The sequence below is a fragment of the Macaca mulatta genome, chromosome 3, assembly GCF_049350105.2.
Source record: "Macaca mulatta isolate MMU2019108-1 chromosome 3, T2T-MMU8v2.0, whole genome shotgun sequence".
NCBI lineage: Eukaryota > Metazoa > Chordata > Mammalia > Primates > Cercopithecidae > Macaca > Macaca mulatta.
In genome coordinates, this window is record NC_133408.1 from 142,114,550 (window position 1) to 142,141,587 (window position 27,038).

A 27,038-nucleotide genomic window follows, 5' to 3' on the forward strand; every position below is an offset into this window, starting at 1 on the left:
TAAAAAAACTATTTTTTTTAAAAAAGAACATTCTCCTATGTCCCGTCCCGCGGGATCGTCAATGTAGGCCCTAGAAGAGGGAGTGGGAACTCGGGGGGACAAGAGACACGAGAAATGGAGACAAGACAGTATCCTGATCAAGTCTCGTTTATTGGTGGCAGTGTAATGCATTATATAGACCGGCAGGGGCGGAGGTTGGGCCAGGGCGATGATGGTGGCCCTGCGGTGGGCGTGGACAGGTAGGCCTCGGTTTCTTCGGTCGGACGTCATGTTGCGCCTGCGCCGTCGGTTGGTAATTTTCCCGGGCGCGGGATGGCGCCTGCGCTGTAAGTTGATCATTTTTCCCGGCGCGGGAAAATGGGTTATGAAGAACCAGGAAGAGCGCCATTTTGTACCGGCGTATGAGACAGCAGAACAGGGAAGAAAGTAAATCTAGGGAGGAGGCATAAAGTGGAAATGTATAGAGCTCAGGCGTCAGTCGTCAGTTATAATCGCTATGGCCGGGCCACGCAGCTCCGGACACTCCTATATAACCACAGGCAAGAAGGGGGTATGTTTTGGGAAAAGGCTGTTATCATCTTTGTTTCAAAGTTAAAGTTCCTCCCAAAGTTAGTTTGGCCTACATCCAGGAATGAACAACGACAGCTTGCAGGTTGGAAGCAAGATGGAGTCGATTAGGTCAGATCTCTTTCACTGTCATAATTTTCTCACTGTTACAATTTTTGCAACAGGGGTTTCATTCACTCTGGCTCCTGTGTCCTTCTGACATATCCTCATGGTTCTTTCAGCATGTTCTTGCTTTCTGGCACTAGAAGGTGTTCCAGGTTCATCTTTCTTTGTGCCAGGTGTGTCGATTGATATAGGGGCATTGCTGCTCCCCCATGTTCAGAGGACAGAACTAGAGAATATATGCGTGTATGTGCATATATGCATAGGCATATTTATTATGATATCTACCCCTCTATCTCCCTATCATCATCTATGTATTAAAAACTATGTTGGCTGGGCATGGTGGCTCACGCCTGTAATCCCAGCACTTTGGGAGGCCGAGGTGGGCGGATCATGAGGTCAAGAGATCGAGACCATCCTGGCCAACATGGTGAAACCCTGTCTCTACTAAAAATACAAAAATTAGCCAGGTGTGGTGGCGCGTGCCTGTAGTCCCCACTACTCAGGAGGCTGAGGCAGGAGAATCGCTTGAACCCGGGAGGTAGAGGTTGTAGTGCACCGAGATCACGCCACTGCACTACAGCCTGGTGACAGAGCGAGACTCCGTCTAAAAAATAAATAAATAAATAATAAATAAATAAAAACTATGTTTACCCAATACTTATAATTCCAATCCAACCCTACAGCTTTTTTTTTTTCTTTTTTGTGACTCTTTTGCCTGCCAGTGAGAAACATGGGTCACATTATTCTTAATATATTCTCTTAAATCATTCAACCTCATCTTAGCTACCACTCCCCTCCTTGGCAGATGCCCTAAGCCACGTGAAATTTGATACTCCAGGCTGAAAAACCACTCCTTGCCCACTCATCCAGCCACATGGCCCACATGGACACCCTTCTCACTCTACTTAGACTCTGACATCTCATGCTGGGTGACCATTCCCTAGTCCCCACACCATCCCCCAAGGATAACCTCTTCTCCCTGCTTGAGTTCTGACATTCAAATTTTGGTCAACACCTTGCTCCAAACCCCTGTGCAGAGGCTTGCTTTTCTTTGTCTACTCTGGTAGTTTTAGGATGGAATTGTTTAGAAGGGGCAGGGGAAGGAATAAACGGTGAAAAGTAGGAAGGAAAAGGAGGAAAGGGGAAGAACATTTGTGTGGAAATCACAAGATTAAGTTTCTGTTTGAAAATGATACAGTTTCAATAAGAGAAGAATCAAGCCACTTAAAATGGAGTGTTTTCTGACTGATACAGAATATAATATCCTTTCCTTCTTGGCCATTACAAATGATACTAAAATCCATGTATTCATTTATTCTATGAAATGAGTTATCATAGATGGGAACATAAATTTCATATTATATATTTCTCAGATGATCTCTTCATATTTTGTACATTCCATTGTTCTATTTGAGATATAGTAATTCCATACAGTTAATATTTGTTCATCAACAAAACTTTAAAAGGAACTTGGTGAAGCATTCTTGCCCTCAGAAGTGTTTAGTACTCTATTGTCACCTCAATTCTGCCCTGTCCTTTGATTAAATCAGATATAGTTCCTTTAGAATATTTGAACTGTCGTCTAGCCCATCTTGTTAAATGGCAGTTCTTTATTTCCTGCCAAGTCATAGGGCTATCATTCCATAGAACATTTCCTTAAAAAAAATCTGTGTCAGTCTTCTTTTCAACATATTTCAGGATGAGTGCTAACATCATAAATAATAGCCAAGCAGATTTAAAGAGTTATTCTATTAATCATTGCTAAACTCAGTGTCAGCTTTCTAAGAAAACAAAAACAATATACGAGTTTGTGACCAGCCTGACCAACATGGCGAAACCCTGTCTCTACTAAAAATACAAAAATTAATTGGGTGTGGTGGTGCGTGCTCATAATCCCAGCTACTCAGGTGGCTGAGGCAGGAGAATCGCTTGAACCCGGGAGGCGGGAGGTTACAGTGAGCTGAGGTCGCATCAGTGCACTCCAGCCTGGGCAACTGAGTGAGATCCTGTCTCAAAAAAAAAAAAAAAAAAACAAAGAAAAACCACAACAAACAATATATGATGGCCCTGAGCATGTAGCCATCTATGCAACTACACAGGACAAAAATGAGCACAAGTTGTCAGGAAGATGATCCCTTAAAGGCTGAACAATAATTTTATAGTCAAAATCAGAGTGAAGATACATTTTTAAAAATTAAGCTAGTTTTTAAAATTGAAAAGCTAACATGTGCCTAAGGGTAAAACAAAAACAAAAACAAACAAACAAACAAAAAAACAACCTTCACTGAGTTACATTCCCCACAGAAAACTATTGTTAACAGGAGTTGGGATAGTCCTTGGAATTCCATTTGTAACTCTTAAGAAATGGGACTATATCTTCTATTTTAAAACATATCTAAACAAAACTGTTAGATGAAAAAAATATGTAGGGTGCCAATGTGCTTCATTTTTAGGACAGAATTAAAAACTGCTATGAAATGACTGCAAAGACATCTGTATTATAACAGCACTTGGAATTGGCGATTCGGGAATTATTCATCTTGAACATCTTATGTAGTTTTAAAAATTCTCTAGAAAAACCACATCTGTTTTCATCTTCTCTTGTGCAAATCTTTAATACTGTTCTTGAAATTATACTAAGGAGAACACTGAAAAGTTAGCGAACGTATGTAAAGTAGATCACCTTGCTTTAGGATGCCCATTTATTTTATTAGGATCGCTATGTTGTGCTGTGCACAGAGTAAGTATGTTTTGGAGGACTCATATTCCTCTACCCCCTTGCCTACTGCATCTTGGTGAGGTCTCTGCTCTGCAACAAATCAACACAGGTTTAAAACTCAGTAATCCAGTCACAAAGAGAAAGAAAGAAAACAACCCCCATTTAAAGCGCCAGTGCTTCCCAAACTTCAGTGTGCACAAGAATCATCACCTTGAAGATTCTGATTCACTGCACTGCTTCACCTCTTTTCCTGCCTTGTGCTTGCATATCTACTATAGTGTAAGCACCTTTATCTCCTCCCTTTAGCTTACTGATTCTCTGTGGCTTGCCACTAGAACTTGTGACCCATGACATGGTTCAAACTTCTGGAATCAGTATTTACCTCCATTTTAGATTTCTCCCCAGATACAGACCTTTAGCTCTGGTGTATCTTCAAAGCTAGCCCTTCCATGCACATCCTCACCTGGCCCTCTCTATGGTGGACAGTAAGGCAGCAATACCGAGGTGGAAAGATCCTCACATTAAGTAGCAGAATGTTGCTATTCAAAATGTCATCTGTGGACCAGCAGCTTTGGCATGACCTGGAAACTTGTTAAAATGTAGACTCTTTGGCACCACCTCACCCTGCTGAATCAGAATCTACCTTTTATCAAGATCCTTAGGTGTGGCCGGGCGCGGTGGCTCACGCCTGTAATCCCAGCACTTTGGGAGGCCGAGGCGGGCGGATCACAAGGTCAGGAGATCGAGACCACGGTGAAACCCTGTCTCTACTAAAAATACCCTGTCTCTACTAAAGCTACTCAGGAGGCTGAGGCAGGAGAATGGCGTGAACCTGGGAGGCGGAGCTTGCAGTGAGCCGAGATCGCGCCGCTGCACTCCAGCCTGGGCGACAGAGGGAGACTCTGTCTCAAAAAAAAAAAAAAAAAAAAAAAGATCCTTACGTGATTTGAATGCTCATTAAAGTTTGAAAATCCCTGATTTAAGATGCTTTTGGCACAAGTAACAGAAAACTCAACTCAAACTGGCTTACATAATACATAGAATGACTTTCAGGTGATCTAATCCAGAGGCCCTTAGGTTATCAGGGTTTTACAACAAACTCTTTTTGCTTATCTGAGCTTTTTCCTGTAAGCCTACTCCCTCAGCATAACTTCACTTTATGTTAATAAAACAATACAAAATATAGAATGACTCTAATAAGTGTTCAAGCAAAAACCTGTTATTATAGTGCTCTTTGGCCTGTGTCCTAAAGTTTGAAATGATCACTCCTTAAAATAGAAACCCTTGGTTGCAAGTAAAAATCTGACTCAATATCATTTAAATAATAGGAAATTCATCATCTCTAATATCAGAAAGGGCAGAGGATGGCTCCAAAAATAATATACCAAGGTTTCTCTTCTCTGTAGTTCTCTGGAGTCTTCTGACTCCAATGACTCCATTTTCAGTGTGCTAGGTATCGGAAATTCCAGCAATCATATCCAGACCCCAAAATATCTAAAGACTGAAAGGGACCATCTTTTCCCATGTCTCTTGTTTTAAGAATAGAGAGATCTGTCATAGCAGAGGTTTCCTTACAACTCAGTGGCCAGAATTGGGCATCATACTCTGACAGAGATCTCTAATTGCTTCTGAACATTTACTTTCCCCACCTTCTTTAGTAACACTGTCCTGAGTTTTATCTGGGCACATCACTGGCCAGGTATATTTCCTTGCCTCCCTTGAAAGCCACATTTGGCCATGTGACTAAATTCTGGTGAGTGAAACATATATAGAAATGTTGTGTAGACCTTCTGGGAAGTATACTTAAAAGAGAGGTAGCATCCTCTTTTTATTCCTCTTCTCCCATTGTGATTTCTGGAATGCAGACATGAAGGCTGAAGCTTCTGCAACCCTCTTGGATCATGAGGACAAGGGTACACTCAAGATCAGGTGGAGCAAAGAACTGGAAGGAGCCTGGGTCCCTGATAAATTCAGGAACCTGTCCTAAGAGCTTTATTCTGCCTACCTCCAGATAGGTGACAGAATAAAACTTGTGTGTTTAATTTACTGTTAATCTGAGTTCTTATTAACTTCTGGAGAATCTAATCCTAACTGATACACGTGCCTTCATATAGCACCCTCATGACTTTGGTCACATCTTTCTTTTTTTATTTTTATTTTTATTTTATTTTTTTATTTTTTGAGACGGAGTCTCGCTCTGTCGCCCAGGCTGGAGTGCAGTGGCGCGATCTAGGCTCACTGCAAGCTCCGCCTCCCGGGTTCACGCCATTCTCCTGCCTCAGCCTCCCGAGTAGCTGGGACTACAGGCGCCCACAACCGCGCCCGGCTAATATTTTTTTGGATTTTTAGTAGAGACGGGGTTTCACCGTGGTCTCGATCTCCTGACCTTGTGATCCGCCCGCCTCGGCCTCCCAAAGTGCTGGGATTACAGGCGTGAGCCACCGCGCCCGGCCACATCTTTCTTTTATTATCTTATTATTTCTCACCTTCTTTACATTGGCTTTTTCACTTAATTTGAAGAGAATTTTTTATATCATCATTGCTTGACTATAAAATATAAAATATAAAGTTAACTGCAAAAATAAAAACAATGGAAATGTATTGAATTTAAAAAATTGGCAAACAATATTCCTGTATGACAAAGGCAACAAGCTTATTTGATATGAAATAGTAGTTGCATTAGCTCCTCAGGGGCTCCAGTGGTCTTCCTTTTATTCACTGACAATATTAGTAGCTTCATTAGGCATTTATCTTAACATGTCTCTAGGGGGTAAAAAATTCAAGACTTTTACATTTAGTTGGAGTAGTTTTCAAACTTAGCCTAAGAATCACCTGAGGCTCTGGGTAAAATGCACATTTCTGGGTCTTGCCTAGGTGTAGACTCGAGACCAGGAGTCTGCATTGTAAAACAGTGCCCCAGATGACGTCAATACAAGTAGTTTTCAGACCTTAACTTCGGGAAACATGTGAAAAAGCATTCTTTATTACTGTATTCACTCATTCTTCAGTAATTGTCGAGCACCTTCTAGAGTGCTCTGTTAGCCCCTGGTGGGAGGCAAAGGGCAGAGGGTTTGCATGGAGACTTAAGATTCAGTTTTCATGTTTCAAGGGAGTACTGTATCAAATGAGATGCACTAGCAACGTTACCCTAGGAGGTTAGGGTTGGAGAGGTCCCTGTGGGCTGCTGTTGGGAGGAGAAGGCTCTGTGGCCAGGCTGGAAGGACCTGGAGGTTTTTCTGTAAGGAAGGAGGCTGGAGTCAGAAGTTCCTTAAGCCAAGTGAGCCTGGACTTGAGCTTCTAAATGAAAAGGAGTGAAGGCTCTGGTAAAGAGAAGACACATTATCTCGGGGCAGTGAGCTGTTACTCAAGGTCTTCTGCATAGAGATAGGAGGAAGCCCGGTTTGGAGGAGAGTAATAACCTGGCATCGATGTTCAGGATGAATGGGATGTAGCAGTAACCCAACCAATGAGTGTACCAGTGGTGTGCACCTGAACGAAGAGAACGCTGAGGAGTGGTGAGATTATGAAAACACTGAACTTATTTGTAGGGAGTAGGAAGGAGGTGAGAAGGCACCCAAGATGACATGTGCCCCTGTAAGAATGAGAGCACTTTTTAAAGATATCTCCGCAGGGGGAATCCTAGGTAATTCAGCTTCCTCGAACCAATGCAGGGAGTTAAAAGACAAAAAGGACACTGTTTGTATCAAGCGGATTAACCCTTTTTAGCGTTTCTCTTACAATGGGATCACCTTCGTCACCTGCTCCCAGTTGCTACTCATTACCTTAATAACACTAATAAAGCACCACCACCTCGAAGCTGGGGCGAATAGGCCTAAGAGACGGCCTACTTCTGTGGTGACCCTGAACTGCTCCAGGGGACCCAGCTCTCTGAAGCCAAGTGGTTTCCACACTTTGCTGCACAGTGGTCACTCGGGGAATAAAGAAAATAGGCCTACCCTCCAGCTTTGGAAGCCACTGGGCTAGCGGCCTCGCCAGGGCCCTGAAGCGCCCACGTCCTTGCGCCCTCTATCCTCGGCCCCCAGGGTGCGCGCGGAGGCCTCCCGCCCCGGCGGGCCTGGTCCTGGCGCCCGGTCCTCCCCGCTCCACCCCTACCCGCCATGCCCGGCTCAGGGGCAGGTGCGGGCCGCCAGCGGCTGAGGGCCTCGGGCCAGGAGGAGGTGGTGCCGGGGCTTCTCAGGCCAGGGCGCCGCGGAACCGAAAGCAGCGGGGGGCGGGGGAGAGGAAGGAGGGGGCGGGCGCGGGGACGCTAGGGCGAGGCGGCCACGCGGGGCCGGGAATGCCCGCGGCGCGGGGCCCCAGAGCCGCCCGGTGGCCGTGTCCGGGCGATGGCTCTCCGCCTCGTCGCCGACTTCGACCTCGGGAAGGACGTGCTCCCGTGGCTGCGGGCGCAGCGGGCGGTGTCCGAGGCCAGCGAGGCCGGAAGCGGCGGCGCAGGTGCTGGAGGCGCGCGTCGGGGCGGGGTGGGGGCGGGGAGTGGGAGTCCCTCATAGCCTCCGGGCTCCGACCCGGCGGGGAGCAACTCGGAGCCCTGCCGCCCTGTGGAGGCTGGTGCGAGGGCGCCGCTCCCCTCCTCAGAGGGCTGTTTTGGCTTTGCCACCCTCACCCGGCCACAGCGGAAGGTCTGGGGGCAGAGCCCGGGCCAGGTGGCGGCGGGGCCTGAGGCGCCTGGCTCGCTGCCGGCCCGCGGCAATTCTCCGTTGGCCGAGGGGCCGGGACGCTGGCGGTTCCCTCAGCATCACCTCACGGCGAGGGCAGAGGGTCGTGCTCAGCCCAGCGGTCGCATCCCACCTCCCGCGGGGTTCATCGGCCGCGCAGGGGCTTTGCCGAGACAGGGGTGCTCCTGGAAGCTTCACGTTTTGAGAAAGAATCCGTGACCACCAAGGAAACCACCCTATATCCAACAGTGGAACAGTTTGTCCCCACATTTGCGAGACGTGTTTCTGCCTCTGTTGAACCGTGTCCGTGGCTCAGGGGACACGGGGCTCGGCGCTAGAGGCGCGAGAGGGCAGGGGCCGCCTCCGGGCTGCGGGCTGCGGAGCGAGAGCCCCCAGGCGCCCCCGAGCTCCGCACCTGTGCAGGCTGGGGCTGCGCGCGAGATGCTCGGCTCCCGGTCCAGCCACCTCGGGGCTTTTTGATGATTCGGTAAGGGAGTGAAAGTGACTTTTGAGCCTTCCCAGCACTGATCTACTTTAAAGAAGGAGAACGTTGTGATTTCTCACAAAGTTTTTAAAGTCTTCTGTAAATGTTGGAGCTTCAGAGCTTACATGCAGCTTCAAAGCAGCGATGCCTGTGGGTCTCACCTTGCGTGTAGGGCGTTGTCCACTTCGGTAAATTTGGAAGTGGGTTTTTCGGAAGTGGTTATTAAATGACCCACATATACAACTCCTTTCCCTAAACGCTGGTGAAATTTTTATTGATGTAAGTTACATATCCAACGTTGCTATCTTGTATCTTCACACTCTCCTGTGACTATAGCGGAATTATTTGTAGGTTTCCTTGGCTTGGAATATTATTAGTTCCAAATAAGGAGTTACATGTTTGTGTAGCGTATGCGTTGAGTTTGCATTAGTGTCATGATTAGTAAGGTTTACTTTTTTTCGAGGTGGGGAGGGTGGTCAAAGAAGAATTTTATACAAAAATTAGCTGGGCGTGGTGGCACGCGCCTGTAATCCCGGCTACTCGGGAGGGCTGAGGCGGAAGAATCGCTTGAACCTGAGAGGCAGAGGTTACAGTGAGCCGAGATCGCGCCACTGCACTCCAGCCTGGGCAACAGTTAAGTCTCCATCTCAAAAAAAAAAAAAAAAAAAAAAAAAGTCGCCCAAATGTCTGAAAAGTTTTTGAAGGCTTAACTTTTTGAAATACAACAGGCAGCTCTGTCTTTTACCACGAAGTACTCCTTTTTCTGGACTCCCACTTTATTTTGCTAAATGGCAGGTGTCTGCAAATGAGAAGTTAGATGAAGTGTGAAATGCCAGTCTTACGTTTCAGTAATGTGTGTTGTGCTTGAAAAGCTGTGTGTGATCCACTTGGACCTGGCTTCCTTGTATCTTTCGCTCATCTCTGAAGAAATATAAACTTGTGTATTGACCTTCCACTAAACAACAGATAGCTCTAGGTCCTCAGAAGGTACTTTCTGAAAATACTAGCTTTTCTGATACTGGTAGTATTTTGCTCTTTCAGAGCAAATATCTTGGCAAGATATTAGCCCTGTTATACTAAGATAATTATCACCTCTGATAATCACCAGTGGGTGGTAGCTCAAAAATACCCCCACACAAATTAATTCCTGTTCTGTAATTTATAGCAGTGGCAGGGAAATCTGAGATTCTGTCTCATTTCTAGCACAGCAGTTACTACATACATTTGTGCAAATCATTATCCTTTCAAAGTTCCAGCTTTTCAAATGTAAATTATGAATAATTGTACCATTGTAATGCCTCCTCTATGCACACTTGCTTTCTAAATTTGAAGCCTTAATATTTTTACATCAACAAATACAATTGAAGTTTTCTTAGAGATGCTAAGTAATTCTCATGAAATATGTATGACATATTCCTGACAAAACAGAGAGCTGGGCTAAGTCAGCCATGGAAATTCTGTGCCTATAAGATAGCATTTTGGTCAAAAAGGGGTCAAGGAGGAAAGAGACCAGATTTGGTTACTGCATTTGCTCCTGGTTCTGGGTTGAACTTTTGAGAAAATGGTTTCTCCTGTTAAAAATCAAAACAGCTGCATAAAAGAATATTTTAACATGTAGCTGTAAATAATAAAAAACCAAAGCAAAACCATGTACCCACTACCCAGCTTAAAAATACAGCAATGTCAAGATTCTTGAAGGCTCTTATGTGCTCCTTTCTGATTCTCTTTCTTTCTCTCATCCCCACCTCCTAGGTTAGCAACCATTTAAATTTTTATATTTTAACATTACTTTGACTTTGTAGTTTAGCCCATATGTATATCTCCCTCGGCAAAATATTTCATTTTGCTTGCCTGTGAACTTTAAAGCATACTGTATGTATTCCTTTTGCTTATTTTCCTTCTCAATATTGTGAGATGTACTCATATTGACTGGGTAGCTGCAAGTTATTAATTTGTATTATTTAATGCCATATAGTGTTCCATCGTGTGAATTCAACATGATGGTGGACATGGAGATGCACCCCTTAGATTTTCCTTTCAAAGAAGAGTTTGTCCCAGATGCTGTGAGTATGGTCAGCAGGCGGTCTTCAACTGTCAGCCCCTTCAGGGATTGCCTGGCAAGAGGGCTGCCCTACCCAACTTCACTTCCTTTTGGGTATGGACCACATGAGATTGAGTGGGCTTTAAAGGCCTGGCCATTTTGATTGAACATGGGACAACTCCATTTCGGTTCTGAAGCTTCCTCTGTGGTAGGCCCAAGGTCACCTGAGGATATTGGGCCTGCATTGCTGCTGGACTTCTCACCCTACCAGGACTTGCTTCCTTCTCCTTCCTCTTACGGGTGTTAATCCCACTTTCCTGAGCACTCCCTGATGAATATACTGGGTAGTAAACTCTGTCTCAGAGTGCCACCTAGGAAACCCAACTTATTTTTCCAGTGGGTGGCTTTTGGGGGGTTTCTGGGGTTTGCTATATGGTCAGTACTCTTACCACCTGGTGCACACAGGCGTAGGTTTCTCTAGAATGTATATCTAAAAGCGGAGTTGCTGAGTTATAGGCTGTGCACATCTTCATCTTTCCTGGGCAGTGCCAAATTGTTTTCCAAAGTGTTGTACTTATTAACACTCCAATTTGTGGTGTGGAAATGTTTCTGATACTCACTATCCTCACAAGCCCTTGACAGTTCAGGATTAAAAAAATTTTTTTTTGTCAAACTGGTAGGACTAATTGTTTCATTGTGCTCCGTGGTTGAGCATCTCTATGTATTTACCGGCTATTTGAATTTCCCCGCCTGTGAAATGTCTATTCATCCTTTTGTCCACTTTCCTATTTTTTTTAATTGGTTGTTTTTAGGAGTTATGTTTTTGGGATTCTAGTTCTTTGTTTATCACATATGTTGCAGATATTTTTCTCTCAATCTATCACTTTTGTTTCAGTTTGTGATGGTGCCTTTGATAAACAGGAGTTCTTAATTTTAATGTAGTCTAAATTAGGAGTTTTTCTTTATAGTTTGTACCTTTTAGGATCTCTTAAGTCCTCCCTGTTTTGAAGTCGTGAAGACATTTTTAATATTAACTTTTAGAAGCTTTATGACTTTTTTACATTTTGATTTTAATCCACCTAGAATTTATTTTTATGTGATATGTAGGAGTCCAATTAAAAAAAATATTAATAGCTAATTGTTTCAATATTATCAACCAAATAGTCCTTTTAGTTCTCACAACAAAGCCTCTTCTGTCACATCAAGCTGCCTTATGTAGGTCTCCTTTTCTGAGTTTATTTTGTTCCATTATCTCAACTTGATAACTTTTTTTTTTTTTTTTTTTTGAGAGTCTGGCTCTGTCGCCAAGCTGGAGTACAGTGGCACGATCTCAGCTCACTGCAACCTCCGCCTCCCAGGTTCAAGCAATTCTCCTGCCTCAACCTCCCAAGTAGCTGGGATTACAGGCATGCGCTGCCACTCCCAGCAAATTTTTGTATTTTTGGTAGAGACAGAGTTTCACCATATTGGTCAGGCTGATCTTAAACTCCTGACCTCAAGTGATCTGCCCGCCTCGGCCTCCCAAAGTGCTGGGATTACAGGCGTAAGCCACCATGCCAGGCCATGACAGCATCTTAATAACTATGCTATATGATAAGTATTGAGAACTGGTAGGGTAACTCCCCTCACCTTAGTATTCTTCATGTCTTAGCTGTTGTATGCCCTTTGCTTTTTCATATATATTTTTTTGAATCTGCCTGTCAGATTTCACAAAAGAGTTGATTTGGATTTCCTTTAGTCACATTGCCTCTATAGATCAGCTTGGGGAGAATTGGCATCTTTACGATATTGGATCTTCCTAACTATGAATAAAGTATAGCTCATTATTTATTTAGATCTTTTTAAATGACTCTTAATAAGTCTTAGAATTTTCTCCATGAAGGTTCTGCACATGTTTTGCTAGATTTCATCCTAGGTTATTTTTTGTTGCTCTCATAACTAGCACACTTAAAAACATGGCATGTTGTAACTATTGCTGGTATACAGCACTGTAACAGATCTTACATGTTGATTTTTGCATCCAGTGCTCAATCCTTTGTTGGGATTGATCACATCTTCAAGAAAATAAGATCCACAATATGTAAGTTTTCTAACATTTAAATGTCAATATTGAAGACTGGAAAGGATGTAGATTTTCTTGCCTGCTTTTATTAGTCTTGGATTTATGAAACACCAGATTGACTTGTCTTTCAAATATTGTAATCTTTGCCAGGGAAGTGGTATATTTTACCAAGTGACTGATTCAAGAATAGTACTTTTTTTATGTTGCCTCCTATATATTCCTAGATTGATTTGGGGGCCAGAAGGTTACCTTAGTCACATTGTTTTCACTTTTTTTTTTTTTTAAACTATTTTCTTGCCACTATCTGTCCTTTTTACTTTTATTTCTGCTAATTCTTTCCTGGTCTCCTTTTCTAATTCTCATTTCTCTCTTAACTTCATTTTACTCAGAATATGAAATATAAATCACATGATGTTTACTGCATAGGTTTAGGAATTGTAATAACTGGTCATCTTGAGCCTGAGGATTTATATGAATTATTTACAGAATAATAATGTTATAGGCATAATCATATTTGATCACCTCTTGATGTATGTATTAGGAACTAGTTCAAAATTTTGTATGAGGCTGCATGACATTTTTTTCCTTAAGTATGGTTACTGGAAAGACAAATACTTTGATTTTTGTCTCATAGCAGTTTGGGATAAAACGTACACATTTGACAAACCCTCTTCCTGTAAAGTGAAATCACTTTTGTTTGACAAAGAATAGATTGAAACTAATGAGAATATCTGGCCAACCAGCTTTTGTTTTACAAGAGCTATGCCTTGCCAATACCTTCAATATCTAGGTACTCTCCTTTCTTTTATAGGTTTACCTATGCAAGTATCTATCAAAATGCTACATTGTTTTCTTCATGAGCACTGAGTACACTAAACTGTGAAAATAAACCACATTTCCTCATTTGAAATTGCAAAACTTCTTCCTCTGGACTTTCCAGTGATGTACTACTGGGAGAAGAGTCAGAATGAATAAGCAAAGAGGTTACTGAATACTTCTTTTAAAAGGGTGTGTTAAGACATGGGCAACTAGTCCAGGGAGGAAGAGCTGATGGCTTAATAGTATGTGGTGAGACATTGGTCTCTGGATTTGCAACATTACCAAATTTGTCTATTTCAAATGTCCTTGAAATGTGAACCATGTACTTAACTGCAGGGTTATTCAGCCCTGCAGTTATTACCTAATGCTCCCATGACAACATTATTTTTATTTCTTTCAACTCTCTGTCTGTCATGGTTATAAGATGGTCCAAGTTATGCCCTCTAACGAATACTGCTTAATATGTAATGTACATTTGTAGTTCAGTGGTTCTTAACCCTGGCTGCCCGTTAGAATCACCCAGGGAACCTAAAACAAACACATACATATACATCAGAGAGTGGGCTCCACACCAGCTCAATAAAATCAGACTGTCCTGGGTATGGCTTGGGGCATCAGTGTTCTTTTAAAAGCTCCCCAATGATTTTAAGACAGCCAGAGTTGAGAACCACTAGTTTAATGGGATAAGCATGTGTCATTTATTGTAATCTGCGTTTGTTGGAGAATTTTTTCCTCTTAATGTTATAGTAATCTGAAAATAGATATGCCTTTGCAAGTAAATTGGATTTAGCAAGATTTCTTGTAAAGAAGTTTCTTATCTTAGCTGAAACCTTTTAAGTGTACTTTTGAGACGGTCTCTCCCAGCATACTTATAATCTTGAAAGAAAAAAAATACTTCTCAAAATATTGACACATTGCATTCCAGAAGTTTGGAGTCATGTACAGGATGAAAAAGAACTCACTGAAGTTCTCTTTAGATGTCTACAGTATCTACCTTTCAAAGGACTTTTGAGTAATTACCCATTTTCTCATTGTAAGCTTGATAGAACACTCAGCTCATTGTTCTGTTTACCTTTTTCTAGGTTTGAGTTCAGTCTATGCCACCTTTTCACTGTATATGGGTCAAGTATTATCTCATTGAAAAGTGTAGTAGGCCTGGAATACCTTGTACAGTGCAGATGAGATAGAAATGAGAACTCTCTAAATTGTGAAGGGCTACTTAGCCATAAGCATTATTATTATTATTAAGAGACGGGGTTTTGCTATGTTGCCCAGGTTGGTCTTGAACTCCTGAGCTCAAGCCATCCTCCCACCTTGGCCTCCCAAAGTGCTGAGATTACAAGCATGAGTCATCATGCTCGGCCCATAAACTGATTATTTAAATCCTAGTCCCCTAAGAGACCAAATTATTATCCTTATTATCCTTCGGTGTGAAGTGAGTCTGACATCTCAATATACATGTCAATATACTGACAAACGTTTATACCCATGTGTAGAAAACACTTTGCCCTATCCTTTTGCCCTGCCCCTAGGAGATGCACAAAGCTGCTGCTTGTGAGGGGAAGGGAAGAGAGATCTCAGGATGATGTCTAAGTTCTCAGTGAAACCTGCTCTTCCTCTCTCTAAATGTTTCCCACGTCCAGCTCCAGTGCCGGTATCCAGCTCACCAATATCCAGCTCACCAATTATCCTTATTTTTTATCTTGTCTTTTCCTTTTAGGAATATAGATAGAAATTTGCTGAGTTACAGATATTTTGCATATGTTTTGTCTTAATATTAGAATTTGTCATAATTAATGTAAAAACGAGTCAAATTTAAGCAATTTTATTTATTTATTTATGTATTTATGTGTTTATTTATTTATTTATTGAGACAGAGTCTTGCTCTGAAGTGCAATGGCTCGATCCCAGCTCATTGCAACCTCCACCTTCTGGGTTCAGGTGATTCTCCTGTCTCAGCCTCCTGAGTAGCTGGGATTAAGGTGTGCACCACCATGCCCAGCTAATTTTTTGTATTTTTTAGTAGAGATTGGATTTCACCACGTTGACTAGGCTGGTCTTGAATTCCTGGCCTCAAGTGATCCGTCTGCTTCAGCCTTCCAAAGTGCTGGCATTACAGGCATGAGCCACTGTGCCTGGCCATAATTTTGGATAACTTTTGAGGAAATTGGAAAAATACACACTTCTGCCCAATTAGTGATAATTACAATGCTGAATCTACCAATGTTTAAATCCTTTAACTGTAGAATTAGGAGAAATATCCTAAAATTTTAGAAGAAAGATGGTCAGTTAACTTATAAGTTAAATGTTTTGTGTAAAGAGTCTGTATGTCCTTCTGCAAAATATGGCTTTCATATAGAGAAGGACACAAGTTATAAGTTCACAGCTTAGTTAATTTTCACAAAGTGAAGCACACTCATGCAACTAGGGCTCAGAACAGCAAGGAAAACATTAACAGAACCTCAGAAGTCCTTCATGGTCCTTTCTAGTAGTCACTTACCTAACACTGTAGATTAGTTGTGCCTATTATCGAAAACTTGTGTATGAATTGAAACATACAATTTGTACCTTCTTTTGGTGGTGGGGAAGGTTCTTTTGCTCAGTTTTATATGTATTATTGCAGAATGTTAATTCATTGTTTTGTGCTATTGTTTGGATATAACACAATTTATTCATTCTTCACTTAATGGATAGTTTGGGTTTCTGGTTTGGGCAATAATGTACCACAGTACTATAGACATTCTTATGGGTCCCTTGCTAAATATATGTATGTATTTCTTTTGAGGATATATGTACAAGTGTAGTTGCTGAGTCATGTGTTCGGATTCACTAGGTACTGCCAGTTTTCCAATTTATACTCCTATTAACAATGTATGAGAGTTTCAGTTGCTTCAGATTTTTTTTTGCATCACGTAATACTAAAACATAAGTCAAGGATGCATGTTATAACTTTTAGTATAACTAATAAAAGAATAGCAAAAACATGTAACTGACAAGTTAATAGGTAATAGAATGAAATCATAAACTTAGTCCAGAAGAGTAGTACAACAGGTGAGACACATAGAAAACAAATAGTAATATGACAAATATCAACCCAATATGTTAGTAATTACATTAGATGTAAATGGACTACATACCCCAATTAAAAGATTAAGAACGTCAGATTGGAGGAAAAAATCCCAAGTAGATACTGCTTATAAAACATATCTTCAATATAAGGACACAGGAATATTAATAACAGAAAGTTATGCAAGCACTAACCAAGCTGATGTAGTTATATTAATATCAGACAAAGTAGACCTTAAAGTAAAAATAATTATTAGAAATAAAGGACGTTGTATAATGAATAAAGGGTTGCTAATCCAGCTCCTATTTTAAAAATTTATGTGTAATTTTTCAGACCCAACCATGTGTAGTTACAAAGACTTTATCTGACAGGCCTTACGGGAGAAAGCTGCCCTCCTCAAATCCGACTCGGTGTGTGGCCAATGCACCGTAGTCCCTGAAATGAGTTATGGGTGTGATTCAGGCCCTGCTGGCCAGCCATACTGTTACAGATAGCTGCATTCCTAGCCCAGGTTCTTCATTTAGAGGCCTCTTTATCAGAGGCCTTTAGCAGAGAACTTTCTCAGGTGCCTCTAAACCACTAAAACCACCTTAGCAGGTGGAAGAGGGAAGCTTTGAAGACTGCTTTTTCTCTACTCCAGTGAAATATTTTTCCACTCCTAGCTCTTCTCCCTCTCCCTACCCTTGGCACCTGGATCCATGATACTGCAGGAACCTTTTTGGGAGGGTCCCTCGATAGTGAAGAGAGCTCCATATCTGTGTTGATTCACTTGACCCTTGGCTAACGGCACCATTCCATGGGGAGAAAATAGACCAGGGACATTAGCACTTTCTCTTGTTGAGCCTCTTGCTTTATAGCATCACAGTAAGTGATTAAAAGCTTGACTGTTAAAAAGTTAATATTAACTTTTTAATCTTGTTTTAATTGAGTACTCAGACAGCTGGCACTCAGCTTAGAGCCTAACAGTGGTTAATCCACCAGGAGGCTATAACAATTCTAAATTTGTATGCCCTTAATGATGTATCCTCAAAATGCATAAAGCAAAAACTAACAGATACTTGAAATTTATTGTATAACATTCACACAGAAAAGAGCATACAGCTCAGTGAGTTATCATAGAGTATATCAGTATACCCAAGACATTTAACATTACCAACACCTAACAAGGCTCACTTGAGATACCTCTCAATGACTATGGCTTTCTCCTTCCTTAAAGGTCACTACTGTTTGTACTTCTAATAAAAGAGATTCGTTTCGCCTGTTTTTAAGTTTTATATAATAGAATTATTAGTATATATTTATATTTGGTTTCCTTTACTAATATATTGGTTAGATATGTTTCTAACCATCTTCTGCTGAGTATTAACCTGCTATTATCATTTCAGATGTTTTAGAAAATGATTATGAGAGCTTACGTGTATTAAATGTTGAAAGAAATGGAAATATTATTTATACATATAAGGTATGTCTATATTATTTTTTATTGTGGTAAGATGTAAAATATACTGTTTTTAATCATTTATATTCTCTTTTTACAGAATTCTATACTGTATCTTATTGAGGGGTAATGGATAAACTTGTTGGCATTTAATCTTAACTTATGGCTTTGTGTGTGTGAGATTGAATAAAGTGATTGAAATTTAGTAGTATAAGGTTGGGCATGGTGGCTCACATTGTAATTCTAGCACTTTGGAAGGCTGTGGCGGGCAGATCACTTGAGGTCACGAGTTTGAGACCAGCCTTGCCAACATGGCAAAACCCTGTTTCTACCAAAAAAATACAAAAATGAGCTGGGCGTGGTGGCGCACACCTGTAGTTTCAGTTACTCAGGAGGCTGAGGCAGGAGAATCACTTGAACCCAGGAGGTGGAGGTTGCAGTCAGCTGAGATTGTGCCATTGCACTCCAGCCTGGGTGACAGAGCGAGATCCTGTCTCAAAAAAAAAAAAAAAAAAAATTAGTATTAAATGTTTCTTCATTTTAAAATAAAACTAAATGGGCATATCTGACATAATAACTCAAATTTTGAATCAATGAACAATTTCATTTTCTAGACAAAAAATGCCAAGTAAAAATGTTTAAACCTAATTAATATGTTAACATTTTATTATTGGAGAAAATATTAAATATGATTAGTCTCTTCAGACGTAGATATGTTAGGACTTGCCTTTTGAAGCATTGTTATTATTTTGTTTTTAGAAACAGGGTCTTACCCTGTCACCCAGGCTGGGGTGTAGTGGCATAATCATAGCTCACTGCAGCCTCAAACTCATGGGCTCAAGTAGGTTCCTTGAGCTCCTGCCTCAACCTCCCCAGTAGCTAGGACTACAGGCATGTGCAGCATTGTTATTTAACAATGTGTTTTCAATGTCAAGTGTTCTAAGGAAAATTTAGCTTTACTATAATAAGCACACATGAATAATTCAAGTGGCCAGTTTGCTTTGCACAGTTACATCACTGTACTTTTATTTAAGTAAAAATAATTATTGTAAGTTGTGTCTTAGAATGGTACCTTTAAGGAATTGTGTGATTCACAATGTTTTACTTATAAGAATGCTATGGACTTGTCCTAGGCATCCCTATTATCTATCATATGTGTATATTTTCAAAGACATAAGTGGAAGTATAAAAAGATTTACTCCTTCACCATGCTCAGTCCTACTAGACAGTTCCCCAAATTCACTGAGCTCTACACTATTGATGCATTTCATTCTTTGAGCCCAAATGACTAGCTAAACTGGATTCAGTGCCCCTCTGACAGGCACAGAAAGCTTCTTTTAAAGTACTTACTGCTAAGATTGAGCTATTGCAGGTTGGTTTTAAAACTAGTAACATTCTAACTTCCTAAACAATGACATTTAATAAACATCTGTTTAATTTTTTTTTAGGATGATAAGGGAAATGTCATCTTTGGATTATATGATTGTCAAACCAGACAAAATGAGGTAAAAATCACCATAAATCATAGATTACTCGTTGGTTACTTTACTGCCTTTAGAGTTTTCTTCTTTGTCTCCTCCTTTTTCTAGACATAAATTCCAACTTTATTTTCTTTTTTCTCTAAACATTTTATTTGAAAAAACAGAATTGCAATTTAAGACATGCACACAGGCCAGGGTGGTCTTTGGTATGTCCAAAGAACTAAGAAAGTTTGGGGGTTTTTATCAGAAAGAGCAATGTTACATATGGCTTTGAAAGAAAACTCACTGGCAATAGGAAAGTTTCTAGGACCTGGCAAGATCTCACTGGTGTGTGAAAGCAGTAGGTAAAACTAGTTTCAGAGCCATGGCAGTTTGTTTCAGTAGCTACTAGGTGAAGCTATTCTTAAGTTTATGGCATTTGGTCATTTTGGCACCTGGCTTGCAAGACACCTGGCCAGGCACTTGTGCCCCGTGTGCTTCTCTTTTCCTCTCCTGATCTCTTGATTTAACTCAATTGAGTATGACAGAATAACACCAATTCATGCAATCAATTATCACAGTATATGCAACAGTTTTATTCTTTTATTTGTTGATGGGCACCTGTTTCTAACATTTATCTGTTATGAACACTATTGTATACGTGGCTATTTTAAAATTCTTTTGTATGCATATCTAAGAGTGGGAATACCAACTTTATTTTCTAAAAATTTGTATTTCTTTGCTTTCCTTCTCTTATCCCTTAATGATCTCTTGGTCCTATTATCTTAAACAAAAAACACAAGGACTATTGAACCAAATAGTAAGGTGAAGTCTCTTAGACCTTTGAGATTTAAGTAAAATTGGCTCAAACAAATTATTCAGTATCCTGTAAGAAAGTAGGAGGTCCAGTGTCCTCCTTGAGATTTGTGTACTTCCACATCATCGTATAATGACCTCTGACTCTTTCTGCTTCTGCTTAACCTTCACGTGTCTTGTTTCTCATTATTTCTTAATGATTCAGACAAGGAACCCCTTTCCTTATTTTTTCCCCCAGATTACTCACATAAGGCATTGGTTGATGTGACCGGCGACTTTGTCTAATTCTGGGAGCAAATGAGAGGGAGTAATTTTGTGCCTATGTAAAAACAATTTAGAATTGAGTATTGGACATTTTTTAACTTAAATGTCCTTTATCCGTTAGAAATTTCTTACAGGTCGCCTTACTCTTCAGGGTTCTAATATGCTGCTTGGTTAATTCTCTCTTCCTTCTTCCACCCCTTTCACATTCATTCATTCATTCATTCACTCACTCATTCACTGATCCGACAAATAAACATTGAGTGTTTTCCCTGTCAGGTGCTGGAGACACAGTGATAATCAACGTAAAGTCTTTCACAATACACAGTCTAGGGAAAGAGAATAAAATATCAAGTTTTCAGTGCAATTGTTGCTTAATTTCTGTGTGGCATGTATTCTAAAAAAATGGATTGAGAGGAGACACCATAGTCTGTCTTCTCCCAATCCAGTTGTGGTGACTGCTGTTATCTTTTGTGGTCATATTCTGCTCACATTTCCCAAGACTGTGAGCACTGACAGTAGGAGCACTTTGCATACCAATGTGTTTCATCCCGGTTACCTTTAGCTTACTGCCTGTGAGTGGTAGGAGTGCAGTGAATATTTTTCAATGGATTGATAGTAATAGGTTCCCTCCAGAGTGGCTGTTTTTCAAAAATTTTCCGGTGACAAAGCTGCTTTGAATTCCAAAATGTGAAAATTAGTCCAGAAAATAAATTGGCCAAAGGATACATTAATAGGAAATTTAAACTAGCTTTGTAAACAGGCAAATTTTGCTTCTGAACCATAGTTGCTAAACAAACCCTCCCGTTCTCCCATCTCTTCTCCACATAAGCACAACCCTTACAGCCCATATGTGTTTTTGACTGACCTTTCGATGGTTTTGTTGAAGGAATGGATTTGTATGCCAAATCTAGATGGGCTTTAAAATTCTTTTTTTTTTTTTTTTTTTTTTTTTTTTGAGATGGAGTCTCTGTTGCCAGGCTGGAGTGCAGTAGTGCCATCTCAGCTTACTGTAACCTCCGCCTCCGGGGTTCAAGCAATTTTCCTGCCTCAGACTCCCAAGTAGCTGGAACTACAGGTGTGTGCCACCACGCCCAGCTAATTTTTGTTGTTGTTGTTGTTGTTTTAGTAGAGATAGGGTTTCACCATGTTGGCCAGTGATCTGCCTGCCTCAGCCTCCAAAGTGCTGAGCTCGTGATCTGCCTGCCTCAGCCTCCAAAGTGCTGAGATTACTGTGTGAGCCACCACACCCAGCCTAAAATTCTTTTCAAGCACTATATTTTTCCTTGCAAAGGTGCCACCGTGAGAAAGATGGTGCCATCAAGAGGAAAAAAAAGTCTTGGTGATTAAGCTTCAGGATGGGATAATGGTTTCTCAGTCTTAATGCTTACCCATCCTTCTCTAAAAGTTTTTAGTTTTTAAATTTGAAAAACAAGTACAGCAATGTCCTGTGTACTCTTCACTCAGTTTCTCTCAATTGTTACATCTTGTGTAACTATAGGATAATATATTAAAACCAATAAATTAATGTCAGCAGAATGTGTGCATATAGTTCTATGCCATTTCATCACTTGTGTAGATTCCTGTAATTATCACTGCAATCAAGAAAGAGTTATTCCGTCACCACCAGATCTATTGGTGTTGAAATTTTACCAGTTCAAATGAAGTGTAGAACTCTTATCTCCTTTTAAGTCTCTTTGCCTTCCCGTGTTTTTGTCTTTGATATTTCCTATACATTCTTTAAGATCCACATCAGGCAATGTTATACTTTTTGCCCCGATTGTCGAACATAATTTAGAAAACACAAGAGGAGAAGGAAAGTCTATTGTGTTTACCTGTATATTTGCTCTTTCCATGGTTCTTTCTGATGTTCTAACATTCCTTTTATCATTTCTTTTCTCTTTCAAGAACTTTTTTTAGCTATTTTTTTTAGGGTAAGTATGCTGATGACAAGTTCTCATAGTTTTCTTCATCTGAGAATGTCTTTTTTTCCCTTTCATTACTGAAGGATAATTTTGCCAAGTATAGAATTCAGGATTCATAGTTCTTTTTGTTCCTCTCTTGAAAAACGTGCCATTTCCTTCTGGGTTCTCTGGTTTCTCATGAGAAATCTGCTGTCTTTTGAATTTTTTCCCCCCATTAGATGTCACTTTTTTCTTTGCCGTTTTTGAAAAAAATTTTTTCTTTCTCCTTAGTTTTCTGAAGTTTGATTATGCTGTGTCTTAGTATGGATTTGTTTGGATTTTCCCTGTTTGAGGTTCACTCCACTTATTGAATCTGTAGTTTCTTGCCAAATTTGGGACATTTTTAGTCATTAGCCAATATTTCTTCAAATATTTTTTCTTAATGTTCCAATCTGTTTCTCTTCGCTTTTTGTGGACTCTGATTACAAGAATGGTAGATCTTTTGTTATAGTCTCACGGATCTCTGAGGTTCTGTTTCTTTTATTTTTCGGTTTTCTGTCTATCATTTAAATTAGGTAACTTCTGTTGTTTTCAAGTTCACTGATTCTTATGTCCTCTCCACTATGTTGTTGAGCCTAAAAAAAAAAATTGGTAATTGTATTTTTCAGCTGTGAAATTTCCATTTGTATTTTTCTTTACATATTCCATTTCTTGCTGAGACTTTTTTCATTTGTTTCGCGCATACTTGTTATTACTTATTGAAGCATTTTTATGACCATTTTTAAAATCTTTGTCAGAAAATCCCAATATCTTTGTTATCTCAGTGCTTGTGCCTATTGTTTTCTCATTCAGTTTGAGATTTTCCTGGTTCTTGGTATGACATGAGATTTTCTATTGTATGCTAAACATTTCGAGGACTACATTATGGAACTCTGGATCTTATTTAAGTCTTCTCTTTAGCATGCCACCTCTGATAATTTACCTGTTGGGGAATTAGTGGGGTTGGTGGTACAACCTACTACTGCTAGGTTGTGCCAGGTGAAGGTCCAGGTTCCCCACTTGGCCTACTTGGATACCCTAGTGGAGAGAAGTGTCTTGTTATGGCCAGACAGAAATGGGATTTCAGTCTCCCCACTTGGCCTCCACTGATACCACTGCAGAGGAGCAGGATGGGGGAAAGGTAGGTGAAGGCCTCATTATCACTGGGTGGTAGTGAAAGTTCTGGCTTCCCATTCAGCCACCTCAGACACCATCCCAGTGAGGAGGTAGAAAGGGACTTCTTTACTACTGGAGTCTGGGTGGGAGTCCAGGATCCATGTGGCTTTTCTGGCACTTTTAGTGGGGGAAGGCTTATTTAACACTGGGAATGGATGAAAGTTCTGATTTCCTTTTTGGTCTTCTTTGATACTCATCTTGCAGAAGGGGGAAGGGTGCCTTGTTATAGCTGGGCAAAGGTGGGAGTCTAAGCTCCCCATGCAGACTTTGCTGATAGAGATGGGAGTGGGGTTTCATTTACTTTCGTGGTGTTTAGCTGCAGTTAGGGTGGTTATAGTAAAAAGTTTCTCTCTTGCTATGTTTCCCCTTTCCAGTTCCTTTGGCTAGAGAGCATGGATGTGTGTGTGTTTTCGTCTGCTCCCATCAGTATTTCTGTTGTTTTCACCCCTTTAGCTCCGAGTCTAGGCTGTATGACACAAAAGGAAAACCCAGGGAACTCGCCACTATGTCATTCATCAGGATCTGGGGTCCCTAAAGAGTCTGCTGCCTTCTCTCTGCATTTCAGAGTCGTCTTTGAAACTTAAAAAAATATATGTCCAGGGTTTTAAAACTGTACTTGGTGGGAGCAATAGGGATAAGTGGGTTGACTCCACTTTGCCCCGCCCCACCTCTAGTTTTGAGTTAATGGTCTTACCCTGGAATCGGCAAAAGAGAAGCAATGTATTACTTATGCTTCCCATTAGCATAAGTAATGGGATAAGCATAAGCACAGTGCCAATAGCTTTCCTTCCTCACCCTCTTCCACCTCTTTCTCCTACCTTCTGTCATGTAGGACTTCCCTGGTAGTGCATACAAGAGTGAACATGACCTAAACTGGTTGGATAAAAGAGAATACTTTGCTGGGAATTTGGGACATGGATTCTTCTCTTTTCCATTGGATTTGGTGATAAGTGAATTCACTGGGTTGGAATTGCTGTGACTTTGGGGAATAGAACTTGGAGCTCTATTGTGTGGAGACTGACAAATGTATTGAACCCAGAAAGCTAGGAGAATGGGTATTTCCAGCTCTAGATCAAGCCAATACTGAAGTAACACCCCATTCTGTTCAATTTCATGAGCCACTAATTGTCTTTTTGCCTAAGCTAGATTGGGGAAGATTTTTTGATGCTTGGAGTTAAAGACTTCTGATACTTGCACACCTATTGACCTAGAAATTCCACTTTGAGGTTTTGATTCTACAGAAATATCTGCACAGATTCACACAGGTTTATGTAAAAGGTTCATTGGATTATTATATTACCTAAATGTAGGAGGCATACTAAATGCCCATCAGTAAGTTTTGGAAATTGATACAGCTATTAAAGGATTAAGACTTCTGTACTGGTACAGAAGGCTCTCCAAAACATGTTGTTACATGAAAAAAGCAAGTTGTCAGAATAATACATTTAATACATTCCATTTATGTTTTTTAAAAACTTGCAATGTAACTGTGTAACATAAGTGCATAAATATAGACAATTTATAAACGTGCTTCCTTTTGGAAGAGAGTTGGGATTGGCTGAGTATGAAGGACTGCTATTTCTTTTGACCTTTTATTTTTGTTTGAGACAGGGTCTCCCTCTGTCACTTGGGCTGGAGTGCAGTGACACAATCATGGCTCATAGCAGTCTTGACCTCCTGGGCTGAAGTGATCCTCCTATCTCAGCCTCCCAAGTAGCTAGGACTACAGGCATACCACCATGCCTGACATATTTTTAAAAAAACTTTTTTAGAGATAGGATTTTGTCATGTTGTCCAGGCTGGCTTTGACTTTTTATTTGATAGCGTTTCCATCTTTTAAACATTGAGACTATACTTATGTTATCTTTGTAATTAAAAGATAACACATTAAAAATTATGTGTATGTACCCATTCTTCTTAGTAATAATTTAGAATTAGATTCTTCTTAGTAATAATTTAGAATTCCTCAGTTAGAGCAAGAGTCAAAGGAAACCAAAAATTCTCACATGAATTCAGTACCTGATTAACTGGAAGTTCACTTTCCGTAATCAGTTGTCCCCTAGCATTGCTAGCTTTTCCCATCGACTTCTAGCTATAGCGGTCTTGTGTGTTCTCGATACTTTTTTAGGGTGCAGGTACTAGTAACCTTCTTAATACTTATACTATTTACTGTTTCTCTTAGGCTGTTGTCTTCTGAGATCTAAGACTGTCTCTTTCCCTTATCCTCTGGGTGTTCTTTAAGACAGCCTGCCTAATAGAACTGGTGTTCTCTAGTTCCTCAATCTCCACATCACGTCCTCCTACATGGGCATTTTCATTTTCTTTAATATTCAAGAAAATGGAATCTTGCAACATTTGGAACATTTTAAACAACAACAAGGAAAAAAATTAAAGAAGACTACCTTCCCGGTCCTCTAAATATGAAAGGCCTATGGGAGATGCACTTGTGACAGTGGCTAAGAAAACTAATGATTATTTTGTAATTAATTACCTCAGTAATTACAATAGCTAACATTTGAGTGTTTATTGCACTAAGTGCTTCATAGAGATTATCTCACTTGATCCTCCTAACAATCCTAGAGTAGATGTGTTTTACTGATGGCGGGATAGAGAAGCTGAATAATTTATCCAAGGTCATACAGCTAGCAAGTGACAGAGTCAGGATTTGAACCTGGTTCTTGCTGGGCTCCAACGTCTATGCTCTTAACCACTATACTTGGTTGTCTCATGGCTAAATATCAGTGCCAAACATGGCTTACAATAGCAAACTTTTTTTTTGGTAAAGAGTAGTCTGGAATGTGTCAGCATAGCTAAATTAGTTTCATTCTTTACTGAAATATTTTGCCCCAGTAATACTTAGCACAGAGCTCAATGGGAATTTATGTTCATATAATTGTTGTTTAATGTATGAAACTTCAAACTAAAAAATACTTTTGTTTTAATAGCTTCTGTATACCTTTGAGAAAGACTTGCAAGTTTTCAGTTGCTCTGTCAACAGTGAAAGAACTTTGCTTGGTAAGTTGAGCTCTTACTGCTACATGTCAAGAACTGAACTACATCTTTTAAGAGTTTCAAAGTATTAGATTTTTTCAGTATTATTCTATAACAATGATTTTCTGAGAAAGAAATGTTCTTGACAAGTTAAGTTTGAAATAAAGAATATGGAGGGTATACCTACAAAAAAGAATGCTTTGTGTTCTGCCCTTATCTTCCGTTGACATATCTCTTTGAGCCCTCATCTATTTGAGGTATAAAATGGTAAGCTTTAACAAGCCACCATATGGATCAATTGCTAATGGAATTTTTTTTTCTTTTTCCATTAGCTGCAAGTTTAGTTCAGTCTACTAAAGAACGAAAAAGGAACGAACTTCAACCAGGTAATGAAATTACACTTTTTAGTACCT

The 27,038-nt window shown here is 40.3% G+C and overlaps 1 protein-coding gene across 6 annotated transcripts in view; it reads left to right on the top strand.

The window, feature by feature from the left end:
• Positions 1–7,500: 7,500 nt before the first annotated feature.
• The window catches only part of GSAP (gamma-secretase activating protein), a 105,091-nt gene continuing 85,553 nt past the window's right edge, over positions 7,501–27,038 (top strand). For 2 of the 6 annotated variants that reach the window (XM_001083448.5, XM_028846141.2), the window contains exons 1-5: positions 7,501–7,846; positions 17,926–18,002; positions 19,427–19,483; positions 26,580–26,649; positions 26,958–27,011. In XM_001083448.5, coding sequence (XP_001083448.1) covers positions 7,738–7,846; positions 17,926–18,002; positions 19,427–19,483; positions 26,580–26,649; positions 26,958–27,011 — 367 coding nt within the window. In that variant the 5' untranslated portion in view covers positions 7,501–7,737. Of the gene's footprint in view, positions 8,555–17,925; positions 18,003–19,426; positions 19,484–26,579; positions 26,650–26,957; positions 27,012–27,038 lie in introns of those variants that run through there. The other 4 variants (XM_077997127.1, XM_077997125.1, XM_077997128.1 and 1 more) reach the window with 4 other exon arrangements.